An 18,964-nucleotide genomic window follows, 5' to 3' on the forward strand; every position below is an offset into this window, starting at 1 on the left:
GTTTGGCTACAGCAGCGATTATCAGATGACACTGGGACATCAGAACTGCGTTTTCACGCTCCAAAAACCTTAAAGAAATTTTAAGTCCTGCTGTTTTGCAGGCCACCTCAGCCAACAATATTGCCAGTCCAGGACACTTCAAGTGTATGAAACCTCGTTGTAAAACATGCCCCACGACCATTGAGGGTTCAGATTTTTTCTGCAATGGCAAAACATATACATTAAAGGGCAGAACCACATGTCGTTCTGTGGGCATCATTTATTATATCAAATGCCCCTGTGAGAAATATTACATTGGAAAATCGATTAGGTCTTTACATGAGAGACTAATTGAGCACTGTTCGCGGATAATGGCTCATAATCTTGGGGCACCTATTGTTCAACATTGGTTGTCCAAAAAACATACCATAGAAGACTTGAAGTGTATGGTAATTGAACAAGTAATCCAGTCCAAGAGAGGTGGTGACCTAAACAGAAAGATTTTACAGCGTGAAACATTTTTGATCTTTACATTGGACACGATAGAGCCTAAAGGTCTAAATACGTATATCCAATGGAGCTGCTTTTTCTAACAAATTTGTTTCATTTAACAAATTCATTTTTTCTAATAAATTCATTTTTTCTAACAAATTCATTTTTTCCAAACAAACTCATTAACCGACTAATTATATATATAAGAAAGGTTTTTTCACAACACTTTAAAACGTTCCGACATGTTCTTTAGAATATCTGTAGATTTGTTATTTGAAATCCATTTTTGGAATTTTTTTTTGTGGTTACGATACGATGATATTTACAATAGGGCATTTAGATAGAAGGGTACTCTTATCCTTTTTGAGCCATAGGATAGTGAGGATTTTAATCTTGAAGTTGTTTTTCTCTCTCATGACGTTATTTAATCAGCTGGCGCAGTTTGTCAGTAATAAAAAGAGGCCGTCGCCATCTTTAGTCAGATAAAGCAATGGAACACACACACTTGAGGCAGTTATCGGGTAAGCCATTAGCGATTTAAAATGAATGCATGTTACAATGTTTTTTAAAAGAAATTTATAGTCCTTTTTCTCTCTCTTTTGTACAACAGAATTGGTGGCTCCCCCTTGATAAAGTTAACACGAAACGGGGACCTATCGGGGTTTCAGAGTGCACCAACCTGCCAAAGCTAAGTGCTGTGCACATTTTGTTGATTATGATTAGATTGTGAGAGTTGGACTGATAAAAGTTATAAATTAGTTATTAGTAAAGGTTGGTGGAGGTTGAGTCAATGATTACATCATACACACGAATTACACATTCACGTATTGAGTGAAAAAAACTTTCTTCGTGTCAAATATATGAGACTCTACTTCACTTCACAAAAAAACTGCATTCATATTTGTTTGTATGTTTTGTGATTTTTTACACTCGACAGAGTGCTGGCTTAGTTTTTATTTCTAGGATAAGCAGCATAAAATGTATTGTACTTTTTCGGGATCTTGCCAGGTACTTGTGACCTGGATTGGCCACTATTGGCAATACTTATTTACATATGATGCAGCAGTGAGGAGGCTCTGGGCTCAACAGCTGACAGGATATGAAAATTGCTGCCACTGTTTGCCGCTCTCTACTGAAACGTGGTGGATGCACATCAAGGTATGGGATGAGGTGGGGTTCCGAGAGCTCTAAACCTCCTTTTGTGCACTTATGTATGGACACCAGCATATCAAATCACATTCAGACTGTTTTCATTTCAGTCCATATATATGCTTATACTGTTGTACAATGTTTACTTCTTTCATAGACCCCTGAGGCAGGCGCACTGTCAATTAGATTAAAGGACTCTCCATTGTTCCATTCTTGAAGGCTTATTTGTGATTTCTTTTGTTATTCTGGTTTGTGTACTTTCGGACCCTCTCTTTTGCTGTTTGTTCCACAATACTTATTGTCATATATTCAACGTGCTCATAGTTCAAAGGTTTATTCTTTGCATAAATTGTTTATAGTACAGTTTTCCTAATGTTAAAAATGTAAAGCCCTCTAAAGAGTTAACATCATCTCTAGCTTATCAAGCACCTTTAATTTGGAACGCTTTATTCAAACACTAAGATCCATTAAGAGCTATGTGATGTTTAGAAAAGCACTGAAGACGTATTTACCCAGAAAGTTTGTATTAGATAAACACTGACTGGCTGTTTGACTTATGTTATATCCTGATGCTTGGTACTTTTAAGGTTAATACGGATATTATTGTAATTTTCTAGGGATTCCTAGTAATTGTGATCTGCTCTGAATCAAGCAGGTAATCGCGGAATACAATCATTTTAATGTAATTGTATATAGTACTTTAGTTTGGAAAAAGGTTGTTTCCATCTTGTCTGAAACTGTCATATTTTCAAGTTTAGGGCCTAATTTACTAACATAACACATGTCAATTTGAGTTAGGTTCACAGTTATTAAAAAGGGCCACAGAGAATAAGGAGGTTTGCATTGTTTAACGTGCATTAAATAGCATTAACTCATGTTGACTTTTTGATGCAGGTTAGTAAATAAGGTTAATTGTACATTTCTACATTTCTAAATGCAAAACACATTTGCAAAACATTTAGTTGAAGCAAAACCAGAATTCATCAGATTTGGACTTTACCTTCCAATTGATTGAGACACATTTAGAAAATAAGGGAGCGATCCAGAGTGACACATATAAACAGCAGATGATTTTCAAAAGGAATAATAGTGGTGTCAAAAGCTGGCATTCATCTTTGTATCGGCACCTTTGTTGGCAAGATGGAAAGTGTTGCTAATAGTTTTTGTGGTATTAAGTTTGAGACTCTAGTTCTGGAAATTAATACTCATTAAGTCAAGGTCAATAGATTCAATAAAGACTTTAAAGTTCATGGATGTTTTGAAACGTTTTAACAAGGGCAATATGATCAGCATAGAATTACTTTTTTAACAGCCTAGAGACAAGTCAGAGGTGTACATTTTAAAAAGGAAGGACAGGAAAAATTATATTCAAGGTAAGCCATTCTTCAGTAAGCACATGATAGATTGTTTGATACCCAATATGCAAAAAGAAACAATGGTTGGAAGTGAAATCTCAAAAAAGGATACCGTGTGCTTCCTGTGTCATACACTGTAGATAGGCCAATGAAAACAGTCTGACATTTTTACTTTCCTCAAAAGTGGTTTCAGTGCACAGTGAGGCAAGAAATCTAATCTACAGTCAATTACCAGGTCAGAATACAGCCTGCCTATTTGCCATAGACTTCAAGGGGTTTATAGAAGAACCCCTCAATCAGTCAATCCAACAGAAGGAAGGCTAATGGGTTATCTGGGTCTTCTAGTATGCTTGTATATAGGTGGCTATAACTTTTATATGCTGACAGATTTTATGAATTTTAAAGTAGTTTAGACAACTGGAAAAGAAACATCGGAACCAGGAGATAGGGTTACCAAGATATAAAATACAGTATTTTTTTTTGTTACATTTGTACCCCGTGCTTTCCCACTCATGGCAGGCTCAATGCGCTTACATATTGTATACAGGTACTTATTTGTACCTGGGGCAATGGAGAGTTAAGTGACTTGCCCAGAGTCACAAGGAGCTGCCTGTGCCTGAAGTGGGAATTGAACTTAGTTCCTCAGGACCAAAGTCCACCACCCTAACCACTAGGCCACAGAGAACAAAAGAAATGGAAAATACGATGGCACCTTTTTTATTGGTCTAACAGGTCAGGAAAGTGAGGTGAGTGACAAATTGTGGGTGGAAATTATCCAAGCCAGGAAGATTTTCTTTGAAAGTACTGATGCTTTGACTACCTCTTGTAATTGGGGTTTCAGTTTAATTTTTGGCTACATAATTCTATTCTTAGTTTTTGGCACCCTTTTCTGTAGTTGAGGGTCAATCTGTAATTTGTATGTATGACTTAGGCCAGGTAGTCTCTTAGCATGGACTTTCTATGTATGGATTTGTACTGACTTTCTAGAGCCCACTGCAGTATTTACTACACAATGCTGACTTTTCCTAGGTAAGGTCCTTTTTGTGTGAGTTCTGGAAGCCAAGAACTTAACAATTTCCATACTGGGTCAGACTAAAGGTCCATCAAGCCCAGTATCCTGATTCCAACAGTGGCCAATCAGGTTGAAAGTACCTGGCTGGATTTCAAAAAGTATACACATTCCATGCTATGTATCCCAGGAATATGGATTTCCCCAAGTTAGTTCTGTTATGAGTGACATTTGTAGGGTTTTGTATTATTTCACAATATGGATGGTACTGGAGAAGGTTTATGTTGCTGTTACTGAGATGACAGAATCAGACATTTTGTTGTATGGTGAACTCTATCTTAATTTGACTCTACCTATTGTTCGGAGTTTCTGTGGATGCAGAATGTATGTTTACATTTAACACAGTGATTGTGTAGTATCATGGATCGGTATCTTTTATAATAGAGTACCAGACTACATAATTAAACTGCTGCTCTTTCTGCTGAGTATAACCAGCACTGAAAAGATTTTTTTATTATTATATTGCCTGGGAATATAAGTTGCTTTCTTTTTTCTTAGGGGAACCACCTGAGTAGGATTCCTTTCTTTTTGCCTTCTGAGGAAAGTGCTATCTTCTCCCTCATCTCAGGCAGAATGCCTTTAGCTGCCCCTACTCAAAAGCAGCCACTATTTTGGATATGACACAAGCTTTGGCAAAGGTGTCAGTGCTATGTTGGCGATGACTCAGGGGGAAGTTATCTAGGCGCGGTAAAGGGCGGGCTTTTACCACACCTTCTTCTACCATGGGAATCACCAACCTATACTATTTTAGTACCGCAAGTTGCTGACTCCCATGGAAAAAAGAGAATGCTGCTTGCGAGCCACCTTGCAAGCAGTGTTATTTCATCATCCTAGGCCACCAAGCTTCAGCTCAATGCTTCCACACTGTATCTTAAAGGGGCCAGCAACTTTTTAAAAAATAGTTGGCTCCAGATCGCCACCCCTGAACAGCGAGGCCTTCCAAGATGTGGACCTTCCTCTCTAAGACCCCACCTCCAGGTGTGCCTTTTATATTTCCTGGTGTTTAATGGTACCAACATCCAAAATAGCATGGGTGACCCCCAGTGGTAGTCTTGCGATACTATTGCTAAGGGTTAAATTTCCATATATGAGCTTCTTTGCCCTTAGAAACATGACCTCTAGTGATAGTGCTATAGACTGCCTCTAAGAGTTGCAGATATAAATTTTGACAATGGCAAGGGCAGGAGCAACTGGAAATTGCTCCTGCCCATCCTTTAGACACCAGAGAATACCTAAGGTATTCCCGAGGAGGCTTTTGGGAGGGTGGGGGGAGGGCTTGGGGAGTATTCTAGACTTGGGAAGGTGGGACTTCCATTTGAGGATTCACACCTTGGGAGGGGCCCTTTAGGTTGAGGGGGTCTGGTTGGGGAGCACTATTGGGGGACTTTGATATGGGAAGGCTGTGAGAGGGCCATTCTATTGGGGAGAGTGATCTGGAGCCAACTATTTTTTTAAGTTGCTGGTGCCTTTAAGATGTGATCTGGATTCATCAGGTCCCAGCTTGGCGGCCCGATGCTCCTGTGTGGTAAAATGACCCCGGCTTGCAATATGTATCCCACTTCTCACTGCAAGCCGTATTACAGTATTTATATAGTAATGAGTTGCTTTACTTGCATTTGCATGTTTTGTATCTCGTTACTAAGTACCCCGAGGTAATCTAAATATCACTGCAAAATGGCATTGCAATCAGTGTTAAAGCCCTTTAACACACATTAAGAGCGACTACTGAAAAAGGTGTGAGAAAAATCTAATAATAATAAATAATGTAGGTTAGTGCCTTAACGCAGCTTGATAACTCCCCCCACCACCCCCACCCAAGAGCAGTAACCAGAATGAAACCAGAAATACACAAATTCTTATAACTGATTGCATTTCTTGAAGGAAAATCCACATGTGCTGAGCACCTCTGTGCAAGTTGTTGGAAGATTTCAAACTCTGCTTAAGTGAGATACTCAATATTGAACTGGAGAAGACAGGGACCGCTTGGATCTGAGAAAATCTGGGGAGTGTATTGGCTGTCATGAATTGTTGGTGGCTGGATCACTGATATTCTGATTTTGGACATTTTCTCTAGCACACTACTCGTGAAGCAGCATAGGTCAGACAGCCTATAGAAAAAGTTGCATTTCTGACTGGTAAATCATATAGCCTTACTTTTATTTTTGAAATAGATCAAGAAGCCTATTTTATAAAGACGCATAGGTGCCTAGGTTGCCTTTGTAAATTATGTCAGTGGTTTGGAGGCACCCCATGAATATCCACAATGAATATTCATGAGATAGGTTTGCATGCGGTGGAGGCAGTGCATGCACATCTCTCTCAAGAATATTCATTGTGGGTATCCTGAAAACCTCACTGGCTGGGGTGCCTCCAGGACAGTTTTGGGAACTATTGAATTAGGTGGTGTTTTGGACTTCTTTTATAGGTGCCTTGTTATACAATCAAACCCATAAATAGTACGGTAATAACCTTATCAATCATTACCTTGATCTTTACTTACAATGTGGTTCCAGAGGCTAAATTTAGAGTACTCTCTTATTGCATGTCAAGGTTGGCATATTAGCATTTAAGTTATGGAGGGACAGCAGTGTCTGGTCTCCTCTTCCTTCTCCCTACTTCCTCCCCCAACAGCTTGAAAGGAATTATCTCTCCCAATGCTTCCTCCCTTTCCCCAGAACAGTGACAGATTGAACCCCAAGATAGAAGAAGCCATAGAATTCAAAACTCTATATGACTTGTTAGCTGCAGGAGTGAATGTAAGCAGGAATATTGATGTGAGGGAGTATATAAGAGAACTTTGGTTCTCTGTAAACACATTCCCGCACCAGGACCACCTTAAATACCCAGAGGTAGGCAATTCAGCCTGGAGGTGCGGTCCAGCCAGGGAAGAGACAAACCCAGATCTGGGTAAAGTCATGGAGGCCCAGAGCAGGAAAAAGCAGCCCTTCAGACTATGGCTCCATTACCTTTGTGTAAGGGACGTTTTATTGCTAACCTATTGACTTTGCCTGCAAGGTGGGACAGGCTGTTTGTATTTTGCATTTCTTAAAACTCCCTCAGTTGTTTCTTTACAGGCCACTCAGAGGCCCAGGGCTTGAACACTTCCCCACACTATCACCGTTGGATGTTGATCATGATAAAACATTTCATAAAGCATGTATTGCATATTGTTTTCTTTGGTGAGATCTTCAGAGTGACCTAGGAGAAATCTCAGAAATGCTGCTGATCTGGGTCAACCAGTAAGGAGCCATTTCTCTAGGGGTGAGTCAGCACATGTCATCCCTTCACCCAATAGTTCATTTGTTGCTAACAGACCTCAAATGATACATAGGGATGGGAAAGCACCAATAGAAGGTTTTGTGTGACTATCCCAAAACTTTCTTTGCATAGTTTTAAAGAGTGTTCCAGAAAGCCTACTTTGATGTGTGTTGTAATTCAAGCTTTTCAACATTGCATGCTTCTTGCTTCTTTGTCTTTTGTGATCTTGTGTATGTGCACTATTTCACTGTGTTTAGGCTCTGTTTTGGGTGTGGATGGCTGAGGAATGCAATGAAAAGGCACTTGCTTTTACTGATGAAGTAAATAAAGTCTGTTTTCTAATATTGCCACAACCTCTACCCTTATTTATTTATTTATTTATTTATTTATTTATTATTTAATAACTGCCTTTTTTAAGATATTTACCCAAGATCATGTACAGCAAGAGTAAGCTACACATAGGCTGTAAACAATTACAGCAAATATTCAAATAATAGTAGACATTATGGAATGGTATATTACTTCCCTTAGAAATCCACCTGGGTGGTGAACTCTGAAATCCCATGGAGTATAGAGAGGCAAAAGGATGGTGGAAAATGGACCATGGCCTCCAGAAACAAGAGAAGCAAACTTGGTGCTTTAAGAAGCTTTATTGATCAAAGACTTAACACAGTACCGTGTTTCGGCCTGAGGCCTGCTTCAGGAGTCTACTGTGCCTGTCTGGCACCACTGTTTTTTTCAAAATGGCTGCTGAGGCTTACCGTGGTAGTCCCGTGGGCTCAGCAGTCTTGGCAGCCATTTTTAAAACATGGTGCGTGTGCTGCCATGCAGAGTAGCGGCGATGGCCAGGAAAGAAAGAGTGGGATTCTTTCCTGCCCCCGTAGAGGCCACTAGACCATCAGGCCCTTCGAGGTAGGACAGGGGAGGGCTGAAATGTGCTGCAGTGGTGGTGGGCAACCAGGCAGAGCTTCTGGACCCCCTAGAGTCTCTGGGCCCTTGGGCACTGCCCAGTTACCCGAATGGTCAGTCCGCCCCTGGTGTGTGACTAGTTAGTTGCTTCTTCCATCAGCTTGGGAGAAAAGTCAAGCTTTCACCTGCTCCCTCTGCTTTTCTACCTGTCTACCTTCTATAATGGCTTCTTCATATTTGGTACTATTTCTGCCTTTCTTTCCCTTATTTTTCATGTTCAGCGAGCTGAGCAGAGACCATGCAGTTACCTCTCTAAAGGGCCAGACTCCATCTTTAGGACTAGAGGATGCATATATCCATGCATACACTGGGATATCTAACAGGTGGTAATTGATAGCCGTATGTGCTGTGTACTATCTAGTTTTCCTCTTTGTATAGTGAAGCACAATGATTCTTCAGTTGCAGAAGCCATCATAACTGAGGAAGAGGAAGCTCTCCTAATCCCCAAGAACAGAGATGCCAATTTACAAAGTTCCACCTGGTCTTGAACTTACAGCCCAAGCAGTGTGGGATTTGTAGTGGCTGATTCTGTCCATTGAAATTAATGGTGCAAGTCCCATAATGCACCATGATAGGGTAGTCAGAAATCCAGGACTGTTCCAAAATCTCTAGCCTAGAAATGGGTAACTTGGCAGCTTGGCAAGAAACACTACCAGGGATTAATTCCATGGCCTAGAAGCAGGGCCAGTGTTAAGAAGTTACAATCAAGGCAAGAGAAGTCTTGCCTCACCAGTCTGATACTTTTTTTGAAGGTGTGAGTGAATACATAATATAAGAACAATTTGATCAAGTTTCTTGAGGAAACATAAACTGTTAGCAAAGTAGATTTGAAGAAATCCATTGGATGGAATCTAGCTTTTTGGGATCTTGCATTAACTGCCAATAGGTTGTGTCTGAATTTAAGTCCCTTGATTTCATCTCGGATCTCTGACTTCTACTGATAGAATTAACAGTAAACACCCTAATTGGTACATCAGTTGTAAAAAATTAACAAGGGAAGTTTCCCTCTGCCCTTCAAGGCCCCCTCAAGGCCTTTATTTGCCAATTACTTTCACTAGGCCCCTATTAACACAACCTTCAGTTTGCTCCTCTTCATAGGAGCTAGCTCTGTGGATGAAATCTAAGGGCTTAAATTCAGACAGAACTTTACTTAGCAGTTAATGCCCAGGACCAGAGATTTCTGTTACATGCATGCATTTTAGGAAGTCCATGGTCAAAAAAAGTTGAACATCTTTTAGAGAAACACTCAGAGTCCCAATCTATGACTACTTAGAAGCAAACCGAGCTTTGCTTTTAGTTAAAATGTCACATCAATCTCTGTCAGTAAAGCATTCTTTCCAGTTCTTTGCTGCCTTCTAACACTGTTATCAGTAACTGATGAGTAACGATGCTTCTTCAATTCTACTTCTCATTATTCTCCACTAGTAAAACCTCAGTGGGTGTTACAGCTGATTCCATTCAAGCCTCACCCATGGTAAAACCACTATTCCAACTACTAATCGCATCATTCAGATTAATTCAGTCTAAAATACATTGCCATGCCACAGATACATGCTGCCAGAAAGCAGGGTTCCACAGCAAACCAGAAACATATTTAACTAATGCTAGAAACCATAATGGATGTTATTTTGAGCGTGTGTGTAGGCATCCAAGCCAAATACTTCCACTGTCGGTGTGTGCACCATGGCAACCATTTCCAATCACTGGGGTGAAATTTTAACCACACAACTTTGTATGCAATACACAGATCTGTAAGAAAACATGTTGGCTTAGACTTTTTTTTAGGATGTGATGATATTAAGAATCAGGTGAAAATAAGCATTCTTATTTTGGCCCTAATGTAAGGACACCTAGAAAAGTTTCCCAAACAAGCCTTTTTTACAAAGACCCCACTACATCAGTACATCAGAAGAATTCTTTGAACAGGACTTAAATGTATCCACATATAAACAATGTCCTCATTCAAAAATAACTTTGGATTATTTAATTGTACCATCAGGAACTGAAGCCACTTTAAGCTTTTAAAAAGCAGCAAATACAAAACAAACAATAACAGGCCTATTACCAATTTGCACACTTTTCTGCTTATTAAAGGGCCATTTTACAAAGCTGTGGTAAAATCTGGGTTTAGCACATGCTACCGTGGGAATTTCCTGCACACTAAGCCTATATTTATTGCACCAGGTGTTAGGGCTTTTTCTACTTTTTTTATTTTTTTTTTGCAGGTCCCACACTAATGTTCCCATTAGTGTACGAGACCTGCAAAATATTAATATGAGAGCACTTACCACCACTGTTCCCTCTAAGCTGAGTGAGAGTTCTCCACCTACGGCTCTGCCAGTGGGGGGCACTGTTTCTCTATCACATTTTCAATAGTGAGGGACAGGCAAGTTCTGCAGGACTCCAGGGAACTAGCAATTGAAAAGACAGTATTGAAACACCACCCCCTACTGGTAGCAATGCAGGTGGAGGACCCCCCCCCCCTTTCAGGTTTAGAGGGAATAGTGTTTACCACTTCTTATTTAAGAGGCACTAAGTGCTCCCCCAGTAACCCTGCATTAACCAGTTAGTGCATGCTAAAGTGAAGGTGGTTTCTGGTTAATGAGGAAATGCTCACTCTCCCGCCTATGAAAAATAATTTTAAAAATAGTTAATGTGCGCTTAGCACATAGACACAGGGCAATTACTGTAAAATACTTTAAGGTATTTTGCGGTAAGTCTTTTCTCGTGTGCTAACTGCGCATTAGAGCTTAGCACCTGGGACCCTAGAGGCTGGATTTGGTAAATGGCACTCAAAATGTGGCACCAAAAACTATCAGCACTGAACGGTGTTGTATAACAGGCACTCCGGGATGGGCACCCTTTCTAGAATAGTGTGTAGCACTGGGATCCACGCTCAACTTTGGGCACGAGGATTTACACCAACTGAAACTAGGTATAAATACCGGAGAACAAGTTGGGTGCCGATCCATACTATTCTATAACACTGCATGCCTCTTAAGGGAACACCTCTGACCCGCCCATGTCCCTTCCATCGATATGCCCCCTTTGCAGATCCACACGGAAACAGGCGCTATTCTATAAATGGACGTGTAAGTGTATTTTCACACGACTCTGCCATTTCTGCCCCATTTCAGTGCCTTGCATCTGTTATAACGGTTTTCCACACTGACAACTCGGCATGGAAAGTAGCACCTAATAAGCGCCATATATAGAATCTGGAGAAAAATGTTTTTTTTCTGGACTCCTTGATATGAGCAGAAAAGTGCCTGATCCATTTTGGACAGCACAGGAGAACCCTGAGATACCCCCCCTCCATTTTTTTATTTTATTTTGTCAAGCACCTACTTTACAGAACTTGTTACAAGTAACGAGTGCTTGTAAAATTCCTTTGCATCAGGCTGTATTTGAGTGCAGACCACAGAACAGTTGCATCTGTAATATTCAAAACAGAGCTTCATGCATTGTCAGTCTTTAGCTGTGTTCTGCTCCAGCAATTATTCCTGTGTGCCAACACATCTCAAGAGAAGAAAACGAAGAATGAAAAATAAGAGGCACTTACCCAGAAAACATCTTTAAACGCCAACCTGGTCATCTCTGATTATGAAAAAATGTATTCGCTCAACAGGCTTGTCCTGCCTGGATGCTCAAACCTGCAGTTTTAAAAATGGTGACCCAGAGGGAAAACAGTGTATTGCTTCTTTAAACTTTTATTTCTTTCAGATTAGAAAACTCCAAAGCATTTTAGCTGATCAATTGGAATCTTCCTCTGTGAAATTCAGTGTTCAAAGCTACTTGTTCATTTCTGGCAGGCAGTTGCTATTGAAATGAGGAAGTACTAAGTTGTCAGTGATGTCATTAACCACATGTGCATGTGAGCTACTGGCAAAAAAGTATAAGAAAATCCTGATGCTCTCTCTGCCTCTTGCTGCAAAGTGCAAAATGAGTTGAGCTATTGAAATGGAAACCTCAAGTAGCTAGTGTGAGTTCTATAGCAGAAAGGCTTCCTGAAATGCTTTCTCTTTGCTTTACAACTGTTGCTAGAATTTAGGAGGTCGCAGAGTGTTGCTGATGCGTTTTGCAGAACTGCAATCAAACAGAAAATGCATTTTGAAGTGGGCCTGATAGCTTAGTGGTGATACCGTGCACTGCCATGCAGTTGACAGAGGGCTCAATTCTTGGGACTGGGGTTGAGGGGGGTCATAGAGACAGTATTTACAGCCCCCAGCGAGGCATGGAATCCCAGTGTTCAGTCCACAACAGCACCTACCAACAGACTCAGGAAATGTATATAGGCTATGCCAGGTTCCCCACAGAACCTGTCTGTGGCTCCTGACTGAAGATTATTGCTATGAAAGATCAACCACATGGGAGGAGGTTTAATATGGGGGATGGGGAACAATCTTGAATTTCCTAATTGATTTCTTGCCTTCTCTATCTTAATGTCACACAAAAAAATAGATTTAAGTTTTATGGAGAGGAGGGTGAGTTACTAAGCTGCAGTGAAATATGGCACATTACTGTGGAGGAAGTTACTAACCAGCAGCAACGCAGTACCACAGATTAGTGACTCCCAGAATAAGGGAATAATACAACTACTGGTCAACCTCACAGACTGTGCTTTTATTATGGTTTATTAGTGCTTGATATACCACCTTTCAGTTAAGGAAATCAAAGTGGTTTGCAATAAATCTAAAGAAGAAAGGAAAAAACTACTTACATATGACCGAAAAGCAGAAAAGTTAGGGGAAAAGGCTAAGAGGAAGCGAAGAGCCAACAGCATGCTACTCGACTGACATACCAGGGAAGGTGGAAGTGAACAGGTGAGTTCACTTCCGCCCTCCCTGGAGCATCAGTTTGCTAACCCATAGCCCAATGCTCTTGGAAAGCCTCTTTTAAAGAGGTCGGCGCTACATAAATAGGAGTACTTTCTCCCCTCCCTCTTCCCTTCTCTCCTCAGCATGGGACAGAAGCAATCCCCAGTCATTTCTGTCCCTGCTGGCACTGGGCTCAAAATGGCAGTGCAGCCCCTAATGATAGTCTCATGGTATTACCACTAAGAGTTAAGCTGCCATATGACAAAAGCCACAAGCACCATTTGGAGCTCAGTGCCAGCAAGGACAGTTTAGAAGCTCATTTTCAAAGCACTTAGGGCTCCTTTTACTAAGCTACGTGGGTGCCTAGCATATTTTCAAAGCGCTTAGCCTTCCAAAGTTCCATGGAAACCTATGGAACTTTGGAAGGCTAAGAGGCATATTTTCAAAGCACTTTGGGAGGCTAAGTTCCATAGGTTTCTATGGAACTTTGGGAGGCTAAGTGCTTTGAAAATGAGCCTGTAAGTGCTTTGAAAATATATAATATGTGTGCCCAACATGCACCAAAATGGACTTACCACCCGACTACTGTGTGGCTCTTGCAGTACTTTCATTTTTGGCGTGCATCCACTACGCGCGTCTGAAAAATAATTTTTGGATGTGCATAGCGGACGCGTGCCAAGTGGCATCTGACACGCGCAGGTCCATACTGCCCAAATACTGCCCTTAGACTTACAAAATTCCATAGGTTACTATATGGGGCTCATTTTCAAAACACTTCTGTAGGTTACTATGGAACTTTGTAAGTCTAATTGCTTTGAAAATATGCCTCCACGTCTTTTCTCCTTTCCTTCCACCTTGGGAAAGAGAAATGCTCATATTCACCTCTTACGTGTATTCTCTTCCTCAGTGAGGAAATCAGTATTCTCTACCTGTCTCTCCTTACCTCTTCTTCCTTGGAAGCAGGTCACAGGCACTCCTTCCTGTGAACGCTGGCCCCCCCTAGAATCTAACTCCTGTAAGATATGTTTATGTTTATTCACACTTGATATACCATCTTTCTGTGTGAACAAACAACATGGTTTACCAGTAGTAGAGGAGAAAGGAACTACAAAATTTCATTGGAAAGTTAGCAGTTCCTGGATACTGGACTCAGATGTGGCAGCAAATACTTCTTTCTCATGGTACCATGGCCCTCCTTGACTCAGCTTCTGGGATTTCCCTCTGAATTTTCCTCTTCATTTCTAGGATCAGAGGAAACCTTGCTGCTTTCAGTGGCCTACTACTACTACTACTATTTAGCATTTCTATAGCGCTACAAGGCGTACGCAGCACTGCACAAACATAGAAGAAAGACAGTCCCTGCTCAAAGAGCTTACAATCTAATAGACAAGAAATAAAGTAAGCAAATCAAATCAATTAATGTGTACAGGAAGGAGGAGAGGAGGGTAGGTGGAGGCGAGTGGTTACGAGTCAAAAGCAATGTTAAAGAGGTGGGCTTTCAGTCTAGATTTAAAGGTGGCCAAGGATGGGGCAAGACGTAGGGGCTCAGGAAGTTTATTCCAGGCGTAGGGTGCAGCGAGACAGAAGGCGCAAAGTCTAGAGTTGGCAGTAGTGGCCTCTTCCTGCCCTTGACTCTTTAATTATACCTAAGAAGTACTGGGGTGTTGAGTTAAACAATGAGAGACTCAGGCTAGCACTCCTATATGGTACAGTGGCTTCACCATAATAGATGTGGTGGTACAATGGATTAGTCAACCGAAACCACGAAACAGTCCTTGAACTTGGTATTTAAACCATTCAGTTTTCCTTCCAATTCTGAAAAATACTGGGTAGCATAAGAAGGTAATTTATTACAATATAGTAAACCCACTAGAGATATCTACCCTCCAACCCTGGTAGAACTCTAGGGGTCTCTACAAAGGAGAGAAGGTTAAAGAAAACCAGAGTTTTGAAAATGCTCAGTTCTAGGAGGGTGATTTATTGCCCAATCCTGGTTTTCAACATATATCCCAAAAGAGTGTATGTTTTGTAATTCTTGATTCTGCCCATTGCAGTTAGTACTAGAGGCCCCATAATGCATCAAGATAAGGTTGTCAGACATTCCCAATTGAGAAAGACTCCTTGGGTGGAGACTGGCTTCAGCCTTATGACATCATGCCATCTCCTGTTATCAAACCTCCTTGGGTAAGCACCCCTAATCATTTTGAAATGTTGACTTCTATGAATGAGGCCCCACAGTCAGTATCTGCACATGATCCCGAATCCCTCTGCCCTCCCCCCCCCCCCCCCCCCCCCCCATTCACCAGTACTTCTTACCCAATACCAGATGTAGGTAAAAGGCAAAAATCACTGCTCTCTCTTGTCAACAGTAAGGAGAGGAGAAAATGATTGAGCCAGAGGGTGTGTACCTACACATGTGTATGTGTGTGCACATGTATGTGTTTGAGGACTGCTGAAGGGGGTGGGAGTACATTAGAGAATTACTCAGAGATGCCAAGTGATCCAGTTTCAGGCTGGAGACTTTTTGGCCAATCCTGGTTTTGAACTTACATAAGTGTTGCCATACTGGGACAGACCAAAGGTCCATCATGCCCAGTATCCTGTTTCCAACAGTGGCCAATCCAGGTCACAAGTACCTGGCAAGATCCCAAAACAGTACAATACATTTTATGCTGCTTATCTAAGCAGTGGATTTTCCCAAGTCCATTTTTAATAAAGCAGTGTGGGATTTCTAGTGCCTGATCCTGCCCATTGAAATCAGTGCTGCAAGTCACATAATGCACCAGGATGGGGGTGGTCAGAAGTCCAGAACTGCCCAAGTTTCCAGCCAGGAACAGGGTAACTTGGCATCTCTGGATTACACTGAGGATGAAGGAATGGATAAGCTATAAAGCTATCCCTGCTAATAAACTGAAAAACTCATGCAGTAGCAATAAAAACTGAAATGTGATCTCAGGAGAAGGATCAATGTGTTCACCTTAGTATTTCTACGTGCACCTGATCATCAACACTATGTTAAAGATAGAATGGGGGGGGGGGGGAATCATATTAAACAATATGAGAAACACTGGGAAATAAATACATTTCCTGTCACTGTACATTTGATCTGTACATTATCTATCGTGTGCTTGTGACCCTGGGCAAATCACTTAACCCTCCATTGCTCCAGGTACAAAAAAAAAAAAAGAGAGAGAGAGTGAAAACTTTGATTGTGAGTCCACTAGGCACAGGAAAAAGTACCTATATATAATATGCAAGCCACTTTGTACCACAGAAAGGCAGAACATCCAATTCCTCCCCCCCCCCCCCCCCCCCCCCCACCTTTCTCTATAATGTGCTTTAGATAGAGTAATGTGGGGAAATCAGAGGGGAAGGAAGTGTCAGAATGTGTGCTTGAAAGAAGCAACAGGAACACATGAGAAAGGAGAAACAGATGAAAGAGATGCGGAGAGAGCTGGAACAACCGTCAGAGACATTACAGCGTACCATCAAAGGAATGAACAATATTCTTTCTCTGAAGCAAGACCAGGTGAACGATTACAACTATTTCAAACATGTTCCACAGTAACACAAACCAGTACATATCTCAGAAATAGCCAGTAAATGGCAGAATTACTACATCATCCCAGTCAAGTAAAATCCCCTATCCAATATAATAATTCTCACCACCAACGTTCTAATGTGTCTGCCTGTGTCCGTGGCGCCTTCGGAGTTGCTGAGCTAGGCTCCGTAGCCAGGCTGACGTCACAGCTGATTCCCAGGCAGGGGGAGGAGTAGGGAAACACGCGGAGCAAGTGGCAGGGAGCGGCACATCAAACAACAACCCTCCTCTCCCCTGCCCCCCCTCCAGCCACCCATGTCCTGCGACCTTCCTCTCCCCTACCCCCCCTGCAGCCAACCATGTCCAGCGACTCTCCCCCTGCCCCTCCTTCATCCACCCAGGTTGTATAAACAATTCTTTGGGGCAGGCAGGAAAGATCCCCTGTCCTGCCTGCCCGATGCTGGCGCTGGTGCTGGCGCTGACACTCCCCCGCTGCCAAATCGCTGTTCAAAATGGCCACCGATATTTACAAGGGCGGCCTCTGAGACTTCAGCAGAAGTCTCGTAAGTCCGCCATTGGAAGTCTAGGCGGCCATTTTGAACAGCGATCTGGCAATGGGGGAGCGTCAGCACCTGCGTCAGCACCTGCACCAGCAGTGGGCAGGCAGGACCGAGGATCTTTCCTGCCTGCCACGAAGAATTGGTTACACAACCTGGGTGGATGAAGGAGGTGCAGGTGAGAGAGCAGGGTTGTGGGACATGGGTGGCTGGAGGGGGACAGGGGAAGAGTAGGGTCGCTGGACATGAGTGGCTGGAGGGGGGCAGGAGAGAGGAGGGTCATTGGACATGGGTGGCTGGAGGGGGGCAGGGAGAGAATAGGGTCGCTGGACATGAGTGGCTGCAGGGGGGGCAGGGAGAGAGGAGGGTTGCAGGACATGGGTGGCTGGAGGGGTGCCTCAGACCATAAAGGGAGGGGGGAGGGGGCACTCACTCACTCTCTGTCTCTCACATACACTCTCTATGACACACTCTCTGTCTATCATACTCTCCATCTCTCATACACACTCTCTCTCAAACACACTCCGAGGAAAATCTTGCCAGCGCCCATTTCATTTCTGACAGAAACAGGCCTTTTTTTTACTAGTTTTCTATAATTGAAATTGTTCTCCCCATAATTAATACCCAGAAACAGAATACACATTCTCCAGCAATGCCTGTGTGACAATAAAAATGCCTGGTAATCTATATTACACTAGAGAAACGCCATCTACAGAGGCCATAACTAGCAACTCCGTTCAATGGCTGATGTCCTGGTGAACATGAAGAATATTACATAAGTACATAAGTATTGCCATACTGGGAAAGACCAAAGGTCCATCAAGCCCAGCATCCTGTTTCCAACAGTGGCCAATCCAGGTCACAAATACCCAGCAAGATCCCAAAAATGTACAAAACATTTTATACTGCTTATCCCAGAAATAGTGGATTTTCCCCAAGTCCATTTAATAATGGTCTATGGACTTTTCCTTCAGGAAGCCGTCCAAACCTTTTTTAAACTCCGCTAAGCTAACCGCCTTTACCACATTCTCTGTTAATGAATTCCAGAGTTTAATTACACGTTGAGTAAAGAAAAATTTTCTCCGATTTGTTTTAAATTTACTACATTGTAGCTTCATCGCATGCCCCCTAGTCCTAGTATTTTTGGAAAGCGTACACAGATGCTTCACATCTACCCATTCAACTCCATTCATTATTTTATAGACCTCTATCATATCTCCCCTCAGCTGCCTTTTCTCCAAGCTGAAGAGCCCTAGCCGCTTTAGCCTTTCCTCATAGGGAAGTCATCCCATCCCCTTTATCATTTTCGTCGCCCTTCTCTGCGCTTTTTCTAATTCCATTATATCTTTTTTGAGATATTCCCAGCTGAAAAGATTTATTCACGAATGCAAAGACTCAGATGAGTTCATCCACTTGTAGTATATTTGCTATAAAAAAAATCAACTTGTGTTTACAGGTGCACAGTCTCAAAATATAGTCGCTTAAGTTTTTTTTTCACCGTTCTTCTTATTTTGTCATACCCTCCTTTTTTAAAGTTAAACGCTAACGTATTTGATTTCCTATGTATACTTCAAAGCAAATATCAAATCCAATCATATTATGATCACTGTGCTCCACTAAGGACTAGGTCTAGAATTTCTCCTTCTCTCGTCGGCTCTGTACCAGCTGCTCCATAAAGCAGTCCTTGATTTCATCAAGGAATTTTACCTCCCTAGCATGCCCCAATGTTACATTTACCCAGTCAATATTGGGGTAATTGAAATCACCCATTATTATTG

The 18,964-nt window shown here is 41.9% G+C and overlaps 1 protein-coding gene across 2 annotated transcripts in view; it reads right to left on the reverse strand.

Annotated features, from left to right (window-relative positions):
* Positions 1 to 12,064, reverse strand: part of PSTPIP1 (proline-serine-threonine phosphatase interacting protein 1) — a 174,014-nt gene extending 161,950 nt beyond the window's left edge. For both annotated transcript variants that reach the window (XM_030187310.1, XM_030187302.1), the window contains exon 1: positions 11,834 to 12,064. In XM_030187310.1, coding sequence (XP_030043170.1) covers positions 11,834 to 11,866 — 33 coding nt within the window. In that variant the 5' untranslated portion in view covers positions 11,867 to 12,064. The remainder of the gene's footprint in view (positions 1 to 11,833) is intronic.
* Between the last annotated feature and the right edge of the window lie 6,900 nt (positions 12,065 to 18,964).

The sequence above is a fragment of the Microcaecilia unicolor genome, chromosome 1 (assembly GCF_901765095.1).
Source record: "Microcaecilia unicolor chromosome 1, aMicUni1.1, whole genome shotgun sequence".
NCBI classification, from domain to species: Eukaryota; Metazoa; Chordata; class Amphibia; order Gymnophiona; family Siphonopidae; genus Microcaecilia; species Microcaecilia unicolor.